The 22,170-nt window shown below is 43.6% G+C and overlaps 1 protein-coding gene across 1 annotated transcript in view; it reads left to right on the top strand.

Moving 5' to 3' along the window:
* Positions 1-22,170, top strand: part of gpat2 (glycerol-3-phosphate acyltransferase 2, mitochondrial) — a 104,219-nt gene that overhangs the window by 57,941 nt on the left and 24,108 nt on the right. The window contains exons 3-4 of the mRNA XM_056419730.1: positions 18,491-18,584; positions 21,776-21,879. Of these exons, the coding sequence (XP_056275705.1) occupies positions 21,808-21,879 (72 nt within the window). The 5' untranslated portion in view covers positions 18,491-18,584; positions 21,776-21,807. The remainder of the gene's footprint in view (positions 1-18,490; positions 18,585-21,775; positions 21,880-22,170) is intronic.

The following is a 22,170-nucleotide window of genomic DNA, read 5'->3' as shown; positions in this document are numbered from 1 at the left end:
AATTAATAAATCTTCTACAGATCTTCCTCATTGGACCTCATGCTGCCGCTTGAAGTGTTGCCCCTGAACGATTGTCACGATTGTTACTCTGAAGGGAATACCGTCTCCTTCTTGTGGCCTTGAACCCTCCAAGGTCCTAAATTGGGAACTCTCGTTCAAAAGCAGGGGTTTGCGATATCGTGCATTTTGTTGAGATTGCCATAGTAACCATCGTCATTGATTTAATTTCATCCCAGTTTACTCTGTGTAATCTGATGAGTAACGGACCTCACAAAGCCCATTCTGTGTCTCACACAAGCTCTATTCTCAGATGCATGCCCGATCTCCAATCCCCGAGCTATAGGGACTGTGTAGCTATTGGTGGGAATCGCCTCCTCTCACAACCCATGAACCTTTTAACAACTATTAAAAGTAGGCATTGTAGATACAACTTATAAAATAAAGCATGTTCATGCAGCTGCATGGCTCTCTTTCTGTTATTAAATTCATGGCTGGAGTAAATGCTGGTGCTTAAATTATTCCCTTTCAATTAAAACCTCCACATTTGGCCTTCTGATAACATTAAAAATGCAAAAACCAATGCTGCACTCATATTACATGTGTGTTTGCATAAAGGAGAGATGGGTCTGACTGGTCCAAGTCTGATCTGTGCAATGTGGATATTTATTGTATTCTTATCAAAGCCATCAGAATCAAATTGCCCCGATTGGTCACTTGTATTAAATATGTAGATTAATTGCATTTAAAAAAACATTTTGATTGCTTTCCATTGATGTAAACATATGAGGGTGGAGGGAATCGGAGGTAGGGCCGAGGGAAGCAGAGAATCATGACTCGGCTAAATGAGCTGATGCTAACATTATTGGCTGTCTACCTGCAGGCCAGGAGGAGTTTTACACACACACTAAACGGCCGTATGTTATTGATCGTATCTACATAGCGGCATGTCATTTCTGTCTCTACGTGGTTGCGTTAACGCTTCTCCTCGACTCTCAGCATCGCGCACGGCGGAGCTCCGCCCGATGCGCACGGACAGGTGAGCACACAAGTGAGCACACAAGTGAGCAGACTCCCAACAGCCGGCCGAGAGCGTTGAATATGTCGCGTGAAAAGCAAACTAATATGTGTGGTTTTTTTTTTCCAACGCTCCCATAATGGTGAAGATGTGACGAGTAGTACTCGGAGTAGCTCTCCTGCTCCGGGTTCAAGACCAGAAACTAGCCTCAGTGCTAATGGATATATAATACAGTACACAGAGAATGAAAAAGGGATTATTTCAGTTTTCTTTTTGGTTTTAGGAATGTTCTCTTGAATATGTAGACGGTATAAACAGTTGTGACAGGAAACCAGGCCCGACTCCCTGCCAATCCTACAGAAAGCACCAACTATAGGTGTTTGTGTCGGTGTGTTTCCCTCCTCCCCCCGGAAGCCGTAAACCTGGGGGAAACACTGAAATACCGAAACACTGAGTGACACACAAACACTGTGAACATGGTAATTCAGAGTGCTGTAGAAAGGATTCAGCTCTATGGTAATCTTTTTTAAGCTTGTATTGGATTCTTTCACATTGTGAGGGAAGTTTTAGTCCATGAAAAGCGAGTAAAGCTTGTAAATGAAATCGTAGAAACAGCCTCCAGTATAATGCGGTCTTATACAACACTACTACAAAGTACAGACTACAGACAAAAATGACCATCGGACCCAGTGCGCACACAAACGTAGTCAATAGAACTGCATAATTTACAGTGGTATGACAGGGCTCCACACTAACTGTTTTTACTAGGAGCACAGTGGCCCCTAACTTACAATTTTAGGGACGCAAGCAGAAAATTTAGGGGCGCACACTATAAATCGACTTGCAAAGTGTTCCCATCATTTTTACTGTATTACTGATAAATACCCCCCCCCCCAGAACGCAATTTTCGGATATTAGTCAGTCGCGCGCAATTCCAGGATGCTTTATTTTCATTGGTTGCTGGATTGAATCTTACCCAGATACGGGTTTTTTTTCTGATTGGCTATTGTGTAGCCCATTTCTTTTTTTGGATTGGCTGATAAGTGGCTCCTCACAGCAGAACTCCAGGGGAGCGCTTGATTCCTCCACGGTGAGGGCAGCGCGGCTCATGTTGGCATTAAAACATTAAATAGCCGAGTTTTTTTCAGCGTGAAAAATACGATGTGTGGCGGGAGTGCGTGACTTAAGACCGAAATGCGTGAGTCTCACGCTCAATGCCCCCCCCCCCCCCCCCCCGCGCTCACACACAGGCCAGCCTTCTTCTTCTTCTTCTTCTGTTTTCGTCTCCTTTCTTCTTCTTCTTCTGGAGTTAATGTCGGTTAGCAAACTAGTCATTCAGGCATTACCGCTAACTATAGTGGGCTGAAGTGTAGAACAAGTTTGTCAGCAACAAAAATATTTAATAACTAAAAAATAAAAAATCTGCTAATTTACTGGTCGCGCATGCGCGAGTTGATGAAAAATGTACTCGCACTGTGTCTAATTTTAGGCGCAAAATGCGACCATTTGGTCGCAGTCTGGAGCCCTGTATGAGGTGGAGGGCTACAGTGTTGATTCCAGTCTCCTGTTTATTGATCCACATTGCCCTGCAGGGCTCCAGACTAACTTTTTTTACTAGGACCACAGTGGCCCCTAACTTAAAATGTTAGGGGCGCAAGCAGAAAATTTAGGGGCGCACACAGGGTTTTTCCTGGGTCAAAATGGGTCTTCGGTGCTCCCCAAAAAAAATGTTTGCGCGCTACGCGCGCACCGTCTATTCGTGCAGGTCGAGCTATTGAGTGAGTAATCAGCAGCTAGCCGCTCTGTCCATTCACGCACCTCACAGTTGTGTATTGATCAGACAAGAAGACACGCTTATCAACTCCAGTGTTTCCCCTACCATTATAACAGGGTGAAATCTCCACCCGCCACTCTGTAATTTTCGTCTACCCCCCCCCCGTCAACAATTCTCGGCTCGCGTGACAGAGCGATGCGCGCACCGACATCGAAGTTCTGCCGTGATGCGCGCACACGGGTGAGCACACTCTCACCACCCCCCCCCCCCCCACCCATTGATTGAATGCATTCATAGAAAGCAGTTTCTTTTAGGAAACGGAATCAAAAATAAATATTACTATGCAGCACGTTCTCTTTTCAATACCATCTAGGGTTTGATGATGTTATGATTAGAGATGCACCGATCAGGTTTTTGGTGCCGATCACCGATCACTGAAATCAGTATCTGCCGATTACCGATCACTGAAATCAGTATCTGCCGATCACCGATAATACCGATCACCGAGTCGATTGAAGCATTCTATTTATTGTGTAGCATTATTGCCTAGGACTATGAGGAAATACATATATAAAGCAACTCAAACATTAAAGAAATTACAGATTTCTTTAAACATTTAGGACTTTTACTTTGAAAAATGTCCTAATTGATACATTAAAATTGTTTGATTGCTATTGTAGGGGATTTCAGATATGTATGGAACACATCTGCATTATTCATTTCCTGGAACTCTTGGGGAAATCTATATACAGGACTTTTCTTAACATACAAAAGTCTGACTAATTTTTATAAACTCTTCCTTGGTCCAGTAAAAATGTTTTAATGTTAGCATAATTTAAGCTAAATCTCAGAAATGATCTATAAAGATATATCAGTTCATTGTTTCCGCTAACTTTGCAAAACCGGATGTTGTCACTTAGATCCTTCCGCTAACTTTATCAAAATCCTCGCGCGCTCCAGATCGAATGCGTTTACCGTGAACATCAGTCTATAGGGGCTCAGACATGTGAGAGTCGGCTGAGTCGACCCAAAGATTCAACTCGGGGGACGGGGACGCCGCTCGGTGGTGAGGATCCCCTCTGACCTCTCACTCTGCGGCCCTCGCCCTCGTTGTGTCTTCGCTGCGGTGCGCCTCTTTTCACACATTAGCCCCCCCCCCCACACACACAGGCCAGCCTTCTGCTTCGGTTTTCGTCTCCTTTCTTCTTCTTCTGGAGTTAATGTCGGTTAGCAAACCAGTCATTCAGGCATTACCGCTAACTATAGTGGGCTGAAGTGTAGAACAAGTTTGTCAGCAACAAAAATATTTAATAACAAAAAAAAGAAATCTGCTAATTTACTGGTCGCGCATGCGCGAGTTGATGACAAATTTACTCGCACTGTGTCTAATTTTAGGCGCAAAATGCGACCATTTGGTCGCAGTCTGGAGCCCTGCCCTGGATATTTATTTTCTTTAATTTATTGGAAACTTGTGAACATTTTTTTGCCTCTTTGGTGTCATTTTGTGTTGCAATCAATGTTAGCTTCTGGCTGCGCTGTAACCAACTTTTTATTTTTAGTTCTTGCTATTTAGTTGATCAATCGTTGGTTGGTTTATGGACGATAAAGAAAAGTGTTGAAAGATGCCGAACTCTGTCCTCGAGTTTAAGTTTTGTTTGTCAGAACAGCCCAAAAACTAAAACCTATTCAATTTACTATGATATACTGTGTACATTTTATGTTTTTGCTTTCAGAATTACCAAGACAATACATTTTCAAAGTCATAGCAGATTATTTGTGAAAATATTGACTCAGCCATTCAGCTCCAAACAATATTATGACATATAGTATAGGGGTGCTAGTGAGAGTGTGCTCACCTGTGTGCGTGCATCACGGCTGAGCGACGCGCGCGCCGAGAAGAGTTGTTGACGGGGGGGGGGGGGGTGCAAGTGATTTTTTTTTCGGCCCGATGTGCACGCACACGCTGGCATCGGAGCTCTGCGGCGCGCGAGACGGAGAGCCGAGAAGTGTTAACGCGACACGTAGAGACAGAATGACATGCTGCTGGTTAGAGACGATCAATATCAGATCGGTCAAGTACGCAAAGGCGCAAAGTAACACAAGTGGCATTACGCATTGTTGAATATTTTCGCGAATGCGTACCTGCGTACCAGTTATGTGCACCCCTGCATATAGTCTTCTATCGTACCATCATTTGTGAACATTTCATGGCACGAAGTATGTACTTCTCCAACATGTTCATTAACAGAATTAATCTGACAACGCACGAGTAAACTGTGCGTCTTTCCAATGAGAGACGGTGATCCTCTGGATCAATCCCACCGACCTACAGGAGCTGGTGTGTTTGTTCGGTGTTCCTGCCAACAGTGAAAAAGATTAATGTGTCATTCAGACGAGTTGAGGGGGCTTATCCTGCCCACCAACCGAACTCCATTGATTGAGCCCCATTGAGTGAAATGTGCTGAGACGAGAGCGTTGGACCAGATTTCAATAACACTTCTAACTGTTCTCACCGCTTTCCGGCCCGTCAGCGCTTTGCGTGAGGAAGCGGGATCCTGGGAGTCGTGCTGCTGTTGGAGAGCCACAATGAATCAGGCTAATTTGATCGGTAGTCTCCCGGAAGAAAACTCAAAGAATATGCTATAAATTGCCTCGTTAAGTAAATTAAACTTTCACTGTGTGCTTTATTTGTTCATTTTCGTGATTGAGGGAAAGAGTCAGAAAGCGAGGGATCCATCCCAGATAACTGTCTCCCATTACTTACATCAACGGCGCAGATAATACAAGTGTGCTTCTTTATTACCATCATCAGTTTTATTGGTGCTGTTAATACTACGGTTTTGTTCCTCTGGCACTCTAATGCAGAAGAGATGAGTGGATCAATCACCGCTAGATTGGCTCCTGGAGGAGAAGTAACCTGCACGAGGCCGAAGGAGAGGGAGAGGGAGAGGGAGAGAGAGAGAGACGGGCCGAGTGAGCGCCAGAAAGATAAAAAGCAACGAAGAGAGAAGAAAGATGATATGAAAGAACAAAATAATTGAACAAACAAACCAGCAGAGATGAGTTATTAGTTGAGACGGAGGACCCTAGTGAGCGGGATGAAAGAAAATGGGTTGCTTTGTAATGTACGTGCTGTGTGGGCATAAAAGTGATGTACAGTTTGGGGAGGGGACTTACAAAAGTACAGCGGAGGAGGGAATCATTCTTTTTTTATTTTTTTAAGTGAAGTAAAGCACTTTTTCAAGGGTTGAGGAAAACCAAGATGAGAATAATCGAAAGACTGGCAGTGAATAAAGTGAGTCCTTTATTTCTCTTAGTGCTTCTGTCAGCAGGACTGTGTGATACTAACGCATAGGAGACTCGATGTGTTGGACTCGGTTTAGTTTTTTCTTCGAACCTACGTCACATTATCCACTGCATCCATACTACTCATAGCTCATAGGACACAAGCGCCATTCTAATCCAAGTCAGGAAACGCAGCACGGCTCGTCTTTGGCTTGGGTCCCAGGTCTGTTTCTAGGACATAAGGCGTGGATGGATACGTAATGCCACACGGAGAACACTAGGGGTGCACAAAAGTCACGGTTTGGATCGTACGGTTTGGAGTCTGATCAGCACGAAAGAAAAGAGGAAACAAATGTCCAGATGCCCCGATCAGTCTTATTTTCCCGCCGCTACCGATCGCCAATGAGCTATATTGCCGGATACATTCATTTTAGTTGTCATACAATAGTTTTTGTTGTCATTTTATTTAGTTGAAGCATCTGGGAAAAAAGCTCCAGATTCTAATGTGAAGAAAGAAATTGTGATATGTGAAGAAAGGAGAAAAGGTTTAAGCAGCCCTATTCCCTAAACTCAATACTGTACACACACTCAAACCGTTATCAGTCACTCAGTTCGTCATTTCAGTCGTGGGAGGAATAGTTTAGGGTGTGAGAAGTTTATTGCATTGTAATTGCATTATTTTACTCAAACGGCCCTCAGTACTTTGCATAATACTTCTTGGCTTCCCCACATACGAAGTGGCAAGGCGTCGTTCTTCTCGAGTGTCTCATTTGGAAATGGAGATTTAAACAGTCTCTGCATTCCAGGTGAATTAATGCATGAACGGATTTTTAAAGTTTCATACCGATGCGGGCAGGACAGTAAGAAGCTCTGCGGTAGACGTCAATCTGTACCAGCTGATAAACGACTATCGCAAAATCAGTCGCTGCGTTGTCACTGATCCAATCCATCACGGCCGCCACGTCTCCGACACACTCGGCTTTCACAGGCTCTTTATGTTCCTTTCCAGCTCCATGAAAACTGGTGATGTTGTTGATTTAAAATGCAGTGAGGGAGGCAGTTGTTTCTGGTGACCGGTGCCTCACAAGCCTCACAGGGGCCTCCTTGTTAAGATGCTCTGAGCTACTGTTGCTGACACATTAAACGGTGAATTTCAGTGAGTTCTTTTTTCTCTAGTATTCATCCGTCTCCAGTTTGAGTCGAATGTTTGAGCAGTTATTTTGACACCCACTTTTGAACAGCCGGAGTCTGTGTTTACTAAGGCCACGGAGGGGACGGGGAAATGCGCCGCCACCTACTCCTGTTTGACAACGTTTCAACAGATGTTTGATCCGTAAAAGCCACGGCTTCATCGGTCAGTGAGCTGTCGCCCGGGGCGGGAGACCCTTCCAGCCTTCTCGAAGTCAGGAGATCGTTGTTGAGCGCAACAGAACACAACATGATGTGATCGACTAAAACGGGTCACAATGTTGACGAGGGCGTACTTAAAAAATACAATATTCCTCTGACAAATGCTTCAAAACAGGAGTTGCCCAATCGGTTATGAATCAGCCATCTCATTGACTGAGGCCTTTTGTTTTTTTACTAGTCGCGCAAATGGGGAAGAGGAGAAGAGACCGTTGTTATTGCCAAACGGTAGACGATGGGGCACATCACGGGGAGAAGGATGGGAAAGAGGGAATAAAGTTTGTAATGAAAGGGAAGACGGCAGATTGTGAGCAAAGGAGAAGACAGGTGGTGATGGGAAGTCGTGCACAACGCATCACCAAAAGCAAATGAGGGGGGAAAAAAGACAAAAAAAGAAAAGATCCTTCAGCTGTTTGACACGCTGGTTAGAAATTCAAGGGAGAGACGAGAAGTGGTGCTGAGACTTGGGGAGCCGAAGAGGCTCGAGTTTAGGAGCAGCGGGAAGAGACGGGTCGCAGTAAGACGGAAGAAGCCAACGCTGTGTTTTGTCGTGTAATTAGAGGAACTGTTACCCCGGGCCGCCATCGGGGAAGTTTCTGTTCTCCACTTGAGCTCCTTGTTGTTTATCTGCACAGCTTGCAAGGCTTCGGGGGGTGTCGTGTTTTTCAAGAAAATATGCACACACCTGTGGAGTTGGCTTGCTTTTCTGTGTGCCGCCATTACTTGTCATTCTTTGAGTTCTCCAATCTATCGTACGTGCGCGACCCCCGTTAAACAAACCTGCAAACTTGTCACCTTTCGGTGAAATTCGCTGTTTTGAAATCAAAATAGGTCGTCCACGTGAATCGTGTAGATCCGAAGAGTTTTTGTTTTGAGGTATTATAGGGCCCGATCACTGACTTAGTCAGAGCGGAGGACCTATTCTTAAAATGTTTATTATTATTATTATTATTTAGATCTGTAGTCACAATAATCAAATGACCGTAGTTCAAACAACGTGGATATGGTGTGGCGACCAAAAGAAAGTCTCCAGCGCACCTGTCCCAAGTTTAATGACGGGTTTTAATGCACAGACGCTTTTGTCACGCTTTTAAGCACCAGTTGTACAAGCAGGTTTACGTAAGTGTCACCGAATATGGTAAATAATTCAAGGTCGTCGTGACGTCGACCTTCTGAGTCATTTGTCCACTCAGCAGTGCATTTGGGATTTTCCTCTCAACGCCATCTTGTTGTGGATATTCTAATGTGCACGCCGCTGATTGGAGCGTTGTCCGGCGTTGTTACGAGGGACACGCCTCTTAATTTAACGGGGGGGGGGAAACAGTTTTCAAAGCCCAGTCCATCATGGCTGCAGCACACATTTTCAGCAAGTGAACAAAAAAGATGTCGCATTCGTGGTGAGCTAGAAACGCCAGCAGAAGGTGTGATACAGTGTCATGTTGTTCAGGCGAGCAGTGTACTGCACCGAAGCCACACAATCACATCTCCTCTTTGTGCCTTTCCTCATAATCCCCTTTCCCCTGTCTTTCTATTGCAAGTAGAAATACGTTGAACAGCAACTGAACAGCATTAAATACAGTTATTCAATACAGAAGTAACAGGGGTCACTGTAGTTCACAATGCCATTACAAAACTTCCTTTTTATTGAAAATACCACTTCACTTTTCTGAGTTAAAACATACAGAAGTTGTTTGGCTGTAGAGGCTCTGGTCTCTGGTTCCCAAGGCCTAACTGTGTGGAGCTCAGACTATGGGACCCCCCCGCCCCCGAAAATAAGAAACCAACTCAATCCAAACTACAGAAAAAAAACAGATTAGGCCTGGAGACAGACTGTTACAGTCTCTCCTGCTTCTCACTTGTTCTTGCGGGCTTTCTTTTTTTGCTCCTTCTCTGGATCCTCGACATCGGTACCTAACCGGGAGGAGCACACACAGCAAGAGGAGATTTAATAAAAAGACAATGTGGATGCACTGCTGCTTACACCCACCATTACACTCCCCCGCGGCGCCCCAAGAAATGTCCAGAAAATAAAAAGGGCTGCTGACAAAAACACCACACAGTGTATCTATAGGCCGAGGAGACTATGAGTTGCATACAACGCATGTTTGGGCGTCGTTAAATATTTTTAAAATGCTGCTATTCACAGTAAAGGTAACAGTAGATCGTTATTTAGCCCCAATTTTCCAATCGTTATTTAACCCCAAGCTTGCAAGCTTTGTTTACAGTGCAAGGTCTGTTTCTCGACATGAACAAAATGTAAATGTGTTTATATGCAAGGCATGGAACCCCATAATGCACTACACAGCTCTCTGAAGGGTATTACTCGAGGCTATTCCCACATCCAGCATAATGACCATGATAAAAAATCTCCATAAGATGCTATTGATTGCCTGTGCGGTAACAAAGCCCCTCCCAAACGGCTTTCTTTTGCCTTACATCAGTTGTGTGTATACCTGACACCATCATAAATATGGCTAGTGAGCCGAGAAGAAAGAGAAACAAAAACGGCTTCTTGGTAAAGTCCCCTAAAAAAATGAAATTAACTGTGCTGAAGATGAGCATCCTAGGCCCCTGAAGATTTCAACCCGCACTCCCACACACACATGAAGGTAAAGTATACACAACTTTGAAATTGTTGACGTATCCACGTTTACAAGGAGTGATGCACCGCTGGGTCATATAAGGTCGAATGCCAAACGGAAGTCTTCACCTGAGATTGAAGAGGCTGTGCAATACGCATAAAATGACTAACCGCAAATAAAACCATGTGTAGTGGTTGCTCAGCCACAGGGTCATGATAGAATCACTTCCTTCAAAGTAACAACGCCGGCTGCCAAAAGCTGCCACAAAATGAAAACTTTAAGTGTTCACAATGGAGGAATGTCCATCCTCAGAGAAAAATATAAATAAATCCACCCTCAAGACTAGTGTTTGTGATTCGATGTTTGGCAGGAACCTTGTTCTTTTAAAAACGCCCAGGACTGTTAACATGTCCAACCAGGACTGTTGACAAGTCCAACCAGGTCTGTTGACAAGTCCAACCAGGTCTGTTGACATATCCAACCAGGTCTGTTGACATATCCAAACAAGGTATGTCAAAAATGTCCACACAAGGTATGTTAACATGTCCAACCAAGGACTATTAACATTTCCAACCAACTTCACCCCCCCCCCCCCCCCCCAGTCTCAAGCCTTACCACTCGGTATGTCCGGTCCATGGTCTCTGGAGGGGAATGTGTCTGCATGTGCTGTCTTGTTTTCGTAATACTCAAATAAATTACACATTGTTTTGAGAATTAGCCTGGGAGGGAGGAATTCTTTTGGGCTATTATTTTCTTCACAAATCAGAGATGGTGCTTGGCAGGAGAAAAAAAAGAAAGATAAACAGGGACACCACTGTATTCCTTCAGAGGGAGAAAGATAGGAAGGGGGCAGATTCCCATAGAATATTCACTCATCGAGCCCACCTAATGATCCTCACATGTCTCCCTTCACACTGACATAGAGCCACAGAGCCCTCAGCCTGATAGTATAAGATTTAAAGTTATGGTCATGAGACTTCGATAAATCCCTTTTCTCTGTTCCTCCGTAGGCTTGTAAAGCATGTGGCAGAATTCCACATCCACATTACCCGTTTCGTGGCAATCTACTTGTGAAAGGAGCCTAGTTCCCTTTTGTTAGATATGATATTACCGGAATTATGTATGACCAGTATACTGGTTATGAAGAGCCCTTCAGTCTCAGCTGTTGGTATCAAAATGTGTTCCCAATAATAAGTGAAGATAACACAAAAACACACATTCGTCGGATTGAGCTTAAGATGTGGGGTAGGTGGTGGAGCAACTACGCTCCAATAACAAAGCAATATGATTGAACAACAAAACCGTCCAACAGGAAGGTCAATCCAGGCAACATGGAAGTAATTATTAGAACAACTTTATAATGTAACCTTAAGAGCCGCCATGGTTTATACCAGTGTAGGTCTCCAGGCCGTTCATGTGCAACACGTTGGCTATTTTCATGATTTAGCCGCTAGAATAAAGGCTTGGTAATACTTTGACCCCTGTTGCTCTTAGATTGTGGAGTGCTTGCATGGATTGCCCTCATGTTTATCGGCACTTTGTCCTCATTTTCTAGAAGCCCCCGCCTGAGCGCACAGAGGATCCAGTTATCTCTCTCTCCTCAGGCCTCTATCACATCGAGACGTGTTGCAACAGGCTGCTTAAAAAAATAATAACCCCTTGGCAAAGTGCATTGTGCAAAACAGCCGGTGAGCCTGTGGAGCAAGTGAGAAAGAGGGGGACGACGGGGGTGGGGGGGTCGCAACCAAGTGATACAAATTAATTCACAGGGAAAAAACATTGATTGAAGTCGACGTCTCTTGCCGTTTGATTATCGGAACATGTTTTATCTCATCGTAATTAGTAAGCGGTAAGATCAACCTTTTGTCTACACTGGCTGTTGTCCGTTAATCCAACGTTCGACTGCAAATAAAACCGTACGGCAGCATTAAAGAAGTGCAGTATAAGTTGTGATCGGGGACTAACAAAACAGTGCTTTGACAATTACAAGGTCCACACCAGAGCTTTTGAACAAAGCCCAATATCTTTGTCAGCAGAGTTGCCCAGTCAACATGAGACTGGTCAGATTGTCTGAGCTTTAAGATTTAAGTATTTATAATTGGGATTGAAAATGCAACTCAGAAGCTTCATGTGGAAGCTTTGGTTTGGACCATATTTAACTGAATATTGTTTTTATAGTTTTTCGCTCCATCTATTTTAACAGGGAAGTTCAGCCATGAGAAAACTCATGAATCAGAGGGAGCTTTCTAAATTTCCCAAAGATTATCCTGCTGATGTTACTGATGTTGCATTATGGGAAGTGTGATATCCAGGATTTTTTAAGGCCCGATCATGGATGTATTACAAAAAGTCGATACCAAGCTCCTAGATGTTTTCGGTCCCTTCCTTGTATAAAGAAATTAAATGTTTTCTATTTTCCAGCTTTTCTTTCATGCTCTGCACATGCTCATTTGTGTTTCCTCCTCCCAACTCTGCCCCTCGCTCATTTCGCTCGACCTGTAGACTTTAAATTGGCAAGATTTCATACAAATAACAATGTCATTTCTAGGCGAGAGTTTCACAAATATAAATGTTGGGTGCCTTGCGCGGTTGGAGTTGCCCCGTCAGCAGCTTTACGGGCATGTCTTTTATAATGGCCTAATATGGGGGGAAATTGTTGGGACCAGTAGCTCTGCTGTGCAATTGGATGCAGGTCTGAGTGATGGTATCAGCTTTGGTAATGCCTCCACACAAGTAACTAAAAGTAAGGATATCGTGGCCTCTGCTTCGAGTTTTGCCATTTAAAACCGTTTTCCTACAATCCACTGCCCCCCCCCCCCTTTCACCTCTTGCAGTTGACATTAATAAACTATGAGCTTTATATAGCAATGATATAATGGTCTATGTCTCCGTAACTGAAAGGTTGACTGAAATGTGTGCGCCCGGTGATGTGACTTACTGCTTAACGGCTCCGTTGAGGCTCTACGCCGCATGAGGACACTAAAGCAGTGATGTGCCCCCTAAAATCATCCGTCATCAGACTCGCTGCACCACCCTTCAGCTCGTATATCTTTTTACTGTGTCCAATGGCCTCAGGCTTCATCTGCGCTGCTCGTTTTGCCACGATCCCGCAGCCTTCCAACGCCCCATCATTTCACTCTTGGCTCAAACCGCTTCACCTTGCTCTCTTTTAAAGTAGGTTCTGTTTGGCCGAGATCAATCCAGCCCGTGTGCAGTGTGACGAAAGCCTTGAGCAAGTCTGCGGTTGTATTTTTTTGCGGCTGTCTGTTTCTGGCCTGATTTAAAGTTGCTGTCAACTGTTTTGTTGTACACCATTGCAATAACTCTTGTGACCGTGAATAAAAGCCGGGGTAATGATACACCTCTGTCTCCCATTATTCATCTGTTGGTCAGACGAATCAGATTCTGCTACCGTCCTCTTTCATTAAATTTTACATCATAGTTTTATTGTGTGTGTGTGTGTGTGTGTGTGTGTGTGTGTGTGTGTGTGTGTGTGTGTGTGTGTGTGTGTGTGTGTGTGTGTGTGTGTGTGTGTGTGTGTGTGTGTGTGTGTGTGTGTGTGTGTGTGTGTGTGTGTGTGTGTGTGTGTGTGTGTGTGTGTGTGTGTGTGTGTGTGCGTGCGTGCGTGCTCTAGGCCTACATGCATACAGAGATCATGGGTGCAGCAGAGATGTGCTGGAAGCTGAATACTTTATTTTTCCTGTTATTGAATTATAGACATCATTAGTAGACTGTGTCTCTCAGCTGCGGACAGTGAAAAAGCATCACAGGCTCTGTTTACTACATCTGAAACTATTAGTCTATTAATTGATTCGTCACTGAAGCAAAAAGCGATGCATTTTCTTTTGTGTTAGAGCAAAGTCATTAATTGGCATAAAATGTATCCGCTGAATCAGGTAATCAAAAATGCCACCGTCAATAATTATCTGTATATGAATTTGCTCTTTGTTTCAAATTTAACCTCCTCCAGTAAAAGTTAGGAAGATGAATAGAAACCCGACAATGGGAACAAAGTCAATAAATGAAGTGTTATTGACCAGACGATTTGATACATTTAATAATAATTGGTGATACAAATAAAAAAAGTAATTTGCAGCCCTTCCCCCTTCTTTAAAATGTGCCTTAGCTTCAAGCTTTCTAGGCCTCAAACGCAACCAATTATTCACAGCTGTGATCTTTTTTTGAAAGGGCTCAAGCTTTTTTTTAATGATCCCGCCGTGCTGCTTATCCTTCTGCACGGCAACACACCCTTAAAATTCTCTCAGCGCCTCTGCTCACGGTGAGACGTCTTCACTGTCTGTCTCTCTTAAGTCTGTCACTTCGAGACGAGACGGTCAGCGTTTCTGACCTCATAAGATTCAGTTAGTTCTCTGTCAAGTTATTTTCAGCTGCTCAGGAGGCGCGCTCATGCTCGACACGCTCTCGATCGGGTCAGCGCATTCTGCAGCTCCTTTGCAGCACAGTGCAACACGCTCACCTCTGGGTCAAAGATGGCCGAGATGATTGAATATGATGATACACGGATGTTATGGGCTAGTTGGTGTTGATCAAACAGGCTTGCACTGTTTTCCCATCGGTGCATCCTTCAGGGAAATCTAATGTGTGATTTTTGCACCGATACACAAGAGATACATTCACAGTTGTTTGACTATTCAGAATTTTTATTCTTGTCACTTTGATATTAGGCAGTATATGTGTATGTATCTTTGTATGTGTGTGTGTGTGTGTGTATATATAAAGAACATTTCGTGACTATGCATCACAGAGGGCATTGGTCATTGGTCGATGTGACAACGATTCCGCTCTGTAGTCGATTTTGAATGGCGTGTGGCAGTTTGTTCTGCTTGTGGCACAGTTAGTATGTCGATGGATGTCATAAATAATGTGTGAGTTGTGCTTAAGGCTGGGTAACATGCTCAACATCCAGAGATGCTACACAGAGTAATCTGGATGAAGACAATAGTTTGATTTCACTGAGGAATTTGTTCAGATGTTCTGGGAAATGTTTAGTCGTCTACGTGCGTTTTATTATCAATTAAGACGACTTCATTGTGTATCGCAATCTGTCTGTAGTGCAGGTTTATCGTTTTAACCATTCGTGAACAACACAAGCTGTAGTATTTTGCCACAAATGCTGCTGTGTTAGCTGTATATGGGATGATATGCAGATGAGCACTCCCACACTGTGGTGCTTGCCACAGTAAAATAGCAAAGTGTCCTGCTGGACAAGCAGAGACAGACATTTTTCAATTGCCAAAGCAGATTTCTCTCCATTGAATTCATTAAAATTATTCCATTTCATATCAGCACAAATCAGAAAACATATCGGCAACACCGATATATCTGATAGGCTGGTATTGGTAACTAAAATGCTCCGACCTACACTTAATGATCATAATATCCAGCCTAGACCTCCAGAAACCCAACCTGCCCGTTGCACAGTTCACTCTCCTCGAGCACAGCTGGTACTCGAGCCTTATTGCAGCAGTCGGAGCTGGTGAGCGTTATCAGGTTTGTTCATTGAGCGGCGACTCCGGTTGCAGAACGAGGTTGGATTGTATAGAAGTCTGAGAAAATGACTCTACTTTTGTCTTTATTTATTCCCTCAGTAAACATTGTAAACATGAGTCTATAATCTCAATCTCTAGTTTCAAGTCTTCTTAAATACAGCATAATGATGGTTAATTAGACCATAAAGCAGGGTGGACTGACTGTGATTGACCGGTCACTGCCGTGACCAGAACCTCATACGCCATCGCTACGTAGCTCCCAATCTGGTAACTTCCGTTTATCTGTTGCAAATAAACCCCCCAGGATGGCGACGGCCGTAATCAGAGATGGCTTACTTATAGAGGAAAGGTACCCAAATGTGAGGAAATGTGCTACATGTATATATATATACACTATTTGTTTATTTATTATTATTATTATTATTTAGCATTATTAATGTAGATAGATCTTTCTGACTTGGTCATTTTAAAAGTAGCTCGCAAGCCAAGAAAGTGCGGGCACCCCTGCAGTGTGTGGTTCAATCATAACTTGACTGAGACGAGTATGTTATTTACTACTATTTGTTGTGTTGCCTCTGCTCAGGGGACAAAACACTGAGATGGTATTCTCAAGCATTTCATAAAAGCTGCAAGCGCTGTTTCTCGTTCTTGGCCCAATTGCTATAGGCCAGTTGCAAAAGACATCAGGTTACATCATATTATTTTTTTAAAGGCTTTTTCTTCTCACTCCTCTCCACATGCTTGCACGTGTTTCACGTGTCCATGTGGCCCATGGCTTCTATATTTGTCTCAGGAGAAGCGTAGCTGCAGGTCTCTCGGCTCTCGCCTTTCCCCGGTGAAACCCGGCAGCTCGGCTCAGGCGCGTCCATAAAACGTCACAGCTGACAGGGAGGGATGTTTCTAGGCAGGAGAGGGGAAGTAACATGGAGGTGTGTAGGGTGAGAGAGGAAGGGTGTCTGACATGTAATTAGCACCCTCTTTGTTAACCAAGTGCAAGGTAGAAACCTTTATTTTTACTTCACAGTATCGGATAGAAACAGCTCCGCGATCGGCGTAATTACCGTCAGACTGTGAGTCAAAAACACGATGATCGGTGTAATTACAGATCCTGTTAGTCTAAAACATTCGGAGCTCTCTTTTTCACCGAGCCTGCCTCCCCCCCACTGTTTTCACTCAATCATAATCGTGTACAGTTTTGTACGCACGCGTCAATGTTGTTTTCGTGAAAGAAACATCAAAAGTCACAGCAATTTTTTTCATTATCTCACACAAACATTTGATCTTTTTATCGTTCTGTCTGAGCCTCGTCTTTGGTAACTCGATGAGCAGGGGGACCCACATCAAATCACACCAAAAGCGCCGTGACAACCAGGTTCTACAGCGTGGGCATTTTGACGAGTGTGTGAATATTAAATATTGTTTGGTCGGGCCGCTCGCTCGGTTTCGACCCCCGGGTTGGTCTCTCCCTTCTTTAACCTACAACCCCATCTAAATGCCACTCTCCAGCCACCCATCAGATGGCTTTGGACTTTTCCCTTTTTCATTGAACAGTTCACTTATCAAGCTGTTATGCTGCTGATATGTAATCAGCATCGTGATCATAATCGGAAATAAAAATGAGATATGGTGAAAACTTTTACCATCTTTAAAACTTTAAAATGGTTCCGGTCAGCCTGCAGTGTCTGCATTTGAGTCATATCCACACACCAGCCTGACAACAATCGGAAGATAAAGATGGAATCTAAATCCTACAGATGGCCGTATAGAAGTGAGCCACATCCCCCAGAATGCAAATGGGAAGAGGACGACATAAAGGGACCAACGCTGTCCCTGTAAAGCTGGATCCACTGTTCCGATCAGCACAATAGGCGCTTTCATAACGCACCGTTCTGTATGAGATGTCCACTTTGAAAGGATTCTAAGATATAAAATAACATTTGTTCAGACTTCAAGATTCCTCGGTTGGTGACGGATTACCATGGTTACGCATCTCCAGCCGGCAAGGCGGGTGTCACATGGTCGGTCTGCAGAGGATGGTATACAATATCAGACGTGGGTCTTCCAGAAGCATTTCGCCCCTTAGTAGTTTTCAACCACAAGAGGATCATTAATCTGCTATCGCTCATTAATATTATTTTGTATGAAACTTGACCGGTGTGGGCTCCCTGTAAGCCTGGGCCTGTTTATGAGGTGAAAGAAGCTTTAGTAACTCTCAACCATGAGTGGACAGGTTTATTTCTAACTCCTTTATACGTTTTTACGTAAATGTCTCATTCTCCCAGTTAACTGTTCATTCTGATTTAATGGTTTTGAATCAGAACCGTAAATTCTTATAAAAATAAGATGTGCCAAATTTAGAAGGCCAATCGGACAGATTAAAGGGCGTATATTGGGATCTGGGCTGGAAAAATGTAACTTGATTAAAGGTGTAGAAGAGAAGTGCATGAATTAGGATCCAAATGACAGCTGACATAAACCTACTGTATCATTATGAACAATATATTTTCCCCTAATTTTGTAACAAATACTAATGCCGTCACAAAAGTAAAGTGATCGTTTCACACCTGTTAATGAACAAGTGCACGGGACGTGAAGGGACAAGTAAAGGTGATAAAACTCTCTAGCGCTAAATATACTGAATAGCCTAATTTTGGGACAGCAATGCCTTTGTCGGACAAAATGCAGTTATTTCATCATTTTACCGTGAACGTTGAGGCTGTGATTTTTATAATGTTATCAAAAAGAGGATTATTTGCTTCTCTAATTTCATACGGATTCCTGTGTTAGTAGCATTGTACTGCAAGTAAACCATGCCATGTGCATATAGATGGAAATAAATAACATGAATAGCTAGTACATCATCAAATTAGTCAGTAAGAGTGTGAAACCCCTTTTTGGTTTTGTTCTTGTCCGTCAGAGTGTTGCATGAGGATCTTCTACGAGCCCGGACCTCGGCCATTAAAGCAAAACGGAGCGTGAAGCTGAAGAGCGGAAGGGAGCCGAGCGTAAAGGTACGTATTCCTTTTGTTCTGGGAAATCAATGATGCTCTGTGGCTCAATGACGCACATGTCTAATTCACGGATTGATTTTCCAGGTGGATGAGACAGTTGAGGCATCCGGGTGCATAGACGTCTGCGTGAATACCGTAATCACATTCCTTTTGATTCGCCTGGTTTACCTGCAGACTGGACATGAAAGCCCTTCACGTCGATGTCCCTGTGGCGTTATCTATCTGGCCTCTCTAACACAAACGCATCACAGAACTTATCCTTTCCCTGCCAAAGCCATTCCCATTTTCTTGTTTCTGTGTTCGGAGAGATCACTAGTGTCATTGTCTCCACCACATTATGTAACTACGGGGATGGTTGTTGTCAAATAAGGTCCGCCGCTCAGAGTTGGCCTGCGGCAGCATGCAGGGTTTCAGAGAGGACTTCGGTCGAGGATGATGCTGCGGTTCCCTCGCACCTCCTGTGACGGAGAACCCTCCACGCCATGATGATAATGAAGTTGGAGTAATGTGGCCGCAAGCGATGCTGCTAAGATAATCAAAGATTAATGGATTACCGGCACCATTAATTCCTCGCAGCAGCTTTTCTGCTTAATTTGTCTGACAGTTTGCCAACCTTTTGACCTTCTTGGACAGCAACGTGTGAACCAAGTTAAATATTACTCTGGACGGATATTTAAAGCCCCTGCACTAAAATGATTAACTCCTCCTTCATTTATTTACAGAGGGAAAAAAAGAGACCTGCGAGCTCTGATTGAAACCACAGATCCCAAAAAAAGCCTGTGTGTGTGTGTCATTTATTTTGTTTAATAAAAGAACAAGGTGTATATCTGTTCTATAGGAAAGGGAACCTTACACGAATTCTGTTGTGATCTGGCACTATATATATATATATATATGTATATTTTATATATTCCATTTTCTATATGAAAATGAAATAAACAAAATCTTCTCGACCTTCAAGGGTCCGGGGGGGAGAAGTTTCCACCTTAACAGCGTATGGAGTTTATTTCTGATTAATGTTGTCTTCGTTGGAAGAAACAGTGCTTTTCTTTGAGAGAAAAAACATGTCTACGTTTTTGAACTTTTGAACGGTGTACATTTACAACTATACCCACAATGTATTCAAAGCCCTCCACTCACAGCAGTTTTTAGAGTCGACCGCCGCCATCGCCTCGACTGCTGCTCTGAAATTAATTCGATTCTAACCTGACCTGGCAGCTCATAATGGCTTCTGATTTTTAATCTTTTCTCATCATGGGCCCACTTAGTGCTTGGGCCATCACAATCTCGCAAACTACAGCACATTAATTAAAGACTATAAGTGATAAATTACCAGGGGCGGAGGATGAACTAAACCAGCATAAATTGTGAGGAGGAACGTGTGACGCCAGTCGTCTTTCTACGCGTCTGCGTGTGAATTATGTTTGTAGTTGACGTCTAGAATTGAGGAATGAGGCTCTTTGTTCTTTGTAGTCTAGGCGTACTGCCGTCTCCTGAGAGTTGCTTATATAACCCAATTACAGCCTTTGCCGAATCTACGGCTGTTTTTAATTTACAGTTTAACAACCTACCTGCTTCGCTACCTCGTCTCCTCCGTCTCTCTCCGCATCACGGCCGCCCTGGGACCCTCAACATCCTCTTTCTTCTCACCAGAGACGGTAATGAATGTGGGAACTTGAGCCAGTTGAAATGGAGCATCTCCCAATGGGAATGGCTTAAGTTTTAATTAGCAAAGTTAATGGGGCAGAGTGGGATTAACAGAGCAGGTGACGCAGACGCAAATGAAAAGTCTTTCCGGTCACCATAAAGTAAGAGATCTCTGCATGTGTGTGTGTTTTCCTTCGCTTAATGAGCGTTTGGCCATACGGCCAAATATACATATATAAAAGGTGATATATATATATCACCTTTTCTTTTTCAGGCTGGATCACGATTCAACATTTTAGCTCAATCATTTTTATTTTTTAGTATTATTTTTATGATTTAACCTTTTCCCTTTTGATTTTAAATATCTATCAGCTACTTTCTCAAATCCACATGGACCACTCTTCGTAAATGTAGTTCGGCAGAAGATGGATCTGCCACACGGCACCAAACCAGCAATCTGTATTTGTGCTTCACTAAAAGCTCCTTTTCTGTGTGACGCATCAAATCTCAGTTGGTATCTATCACTTCAAGGGAATTGCTGTTGTTACTGGCATTGCATTTTATTTTTTATTTTATTTTTTACACGACACCGAGCCCGATGAACCGCAGAGAGATTTAGTCGAAGAGTTTGTGCCATCACACAGCCTCCGTCTCGTTTATCTTGTAACCATAGCGAGGCGCTCCTGGGATGGTGGCCTTGAACTGCCTTCGCTCTCTCCAGTACGCTGCCTCTTGATCTGCATTGAATCCACCTTAATCTAATGATTACTCCTTCGAGCTCAGGCACGGCCAACGCCATCAATTAGGTAACCTATTTAAGCTTGATCACATCCCATCGTGACCTACGACGCCAACGCTCATTACTGTTGTTTCTTGGCGGGCGTCGGTTACGTAAGCGCTGCTTTTCAGCTGATGACTATGCACCCTGCTTTAACAGGTCATAGCCCGCCGGTGACTGTTTTCCCTCCCAAGCCACCAGGTAAAGACGACCTCTTAATGGCAGTTCTGTGCTGGTTTTCATGGACATAAGGGGGCGCAAAACTTTAAAAGGAACGTTTGCCACAAGTCAAATAAAAGAAAACAATCAGGAAACTGGGCAGCGAGAAGCGTTTTTTCTCTTTAGCTGAATAGAATGAAGGGAAAGCTAGAAATTGGAGAGGATTTAGGGCGACGGCGGGGAAGAGAAAGTGCTTGTTGGATGGGTGAAATTGTAGCTGTGGGGCACAGGGTGATGGATCAGTGAGCGCTACCAGCTGTCTCCTGCCACAGGACCAGAGGACAAAATATATTTCATGTCACTCTGAGATTCTGTGTGTGCAAGTGGATGTGTGCTTATTTCCTCAAATTGAAAAGTAGAGGCCTTGTTTCAAAATAAAAGCACTGCCCTCTGAAAAGTCACAGAAGTATTGCGAAGCTCCTAAAAAACTAAACAAAAAAGCTTGTTCACATTCACATGTGCTCCCAAAGGACGCGTACTGTTCAACTCCTGCTGTTTTAACGGGACACTGGAATATTTTTGTTTGCTCCTGTCTTTTCTCTGCCAGGACACTGAGTATAAGTCTGCAGGGGAGTCACCATGCTGCATGAGAAGAATGATGGGAAAGACCAAGACGTGATCCTTCCACTAATCCAACAAAACAGACCTGCAGTAAGAACACTGCCTGCGTGACTCTCCCACTGACATGTCCCACTTCACCCCGTGTGCACCAATCCCAAACGCTTTGTTCTTCACAATCACCACAGAAACATGCACGGCCACATGTGCTTCACTCCGCTTGATGTTTTTTCCAAATCGCAGGATGTGGTTTATCATGAGGTTTAATGGGATACGGCAACATTTTGGGAAATGTTCTTATTTGCCGTTAAAAGAGAAGATTGATGTCATTCTCATATTGGTTTTTGTAATAAATATGGAGCTGAAGCCTGCAAGCGATGCAGC

Source organism: Pseudoliparis swirei, chromosome 7 (assembly GCF_029220125.1).
Source record: "Pseudoliparis swirei isolate HS2019 ecotype Mariana Trench chromosome 7, NWPU_hadal_v1, whole genome shotgun sequence".
Taxonomy (NCBI): domain Eukaryota; kingdom Metazoa; phylum Chordata; class Actinopteri; order Perciformes; family Liparidae; genus Pseudoliparis; species Pseudoliparis swirei.
The sequence above is the reverse complement of the archived record's forward strand: the minus strand, read 5'-3'. Positions and strand labels throughout refer to the sequence as shown.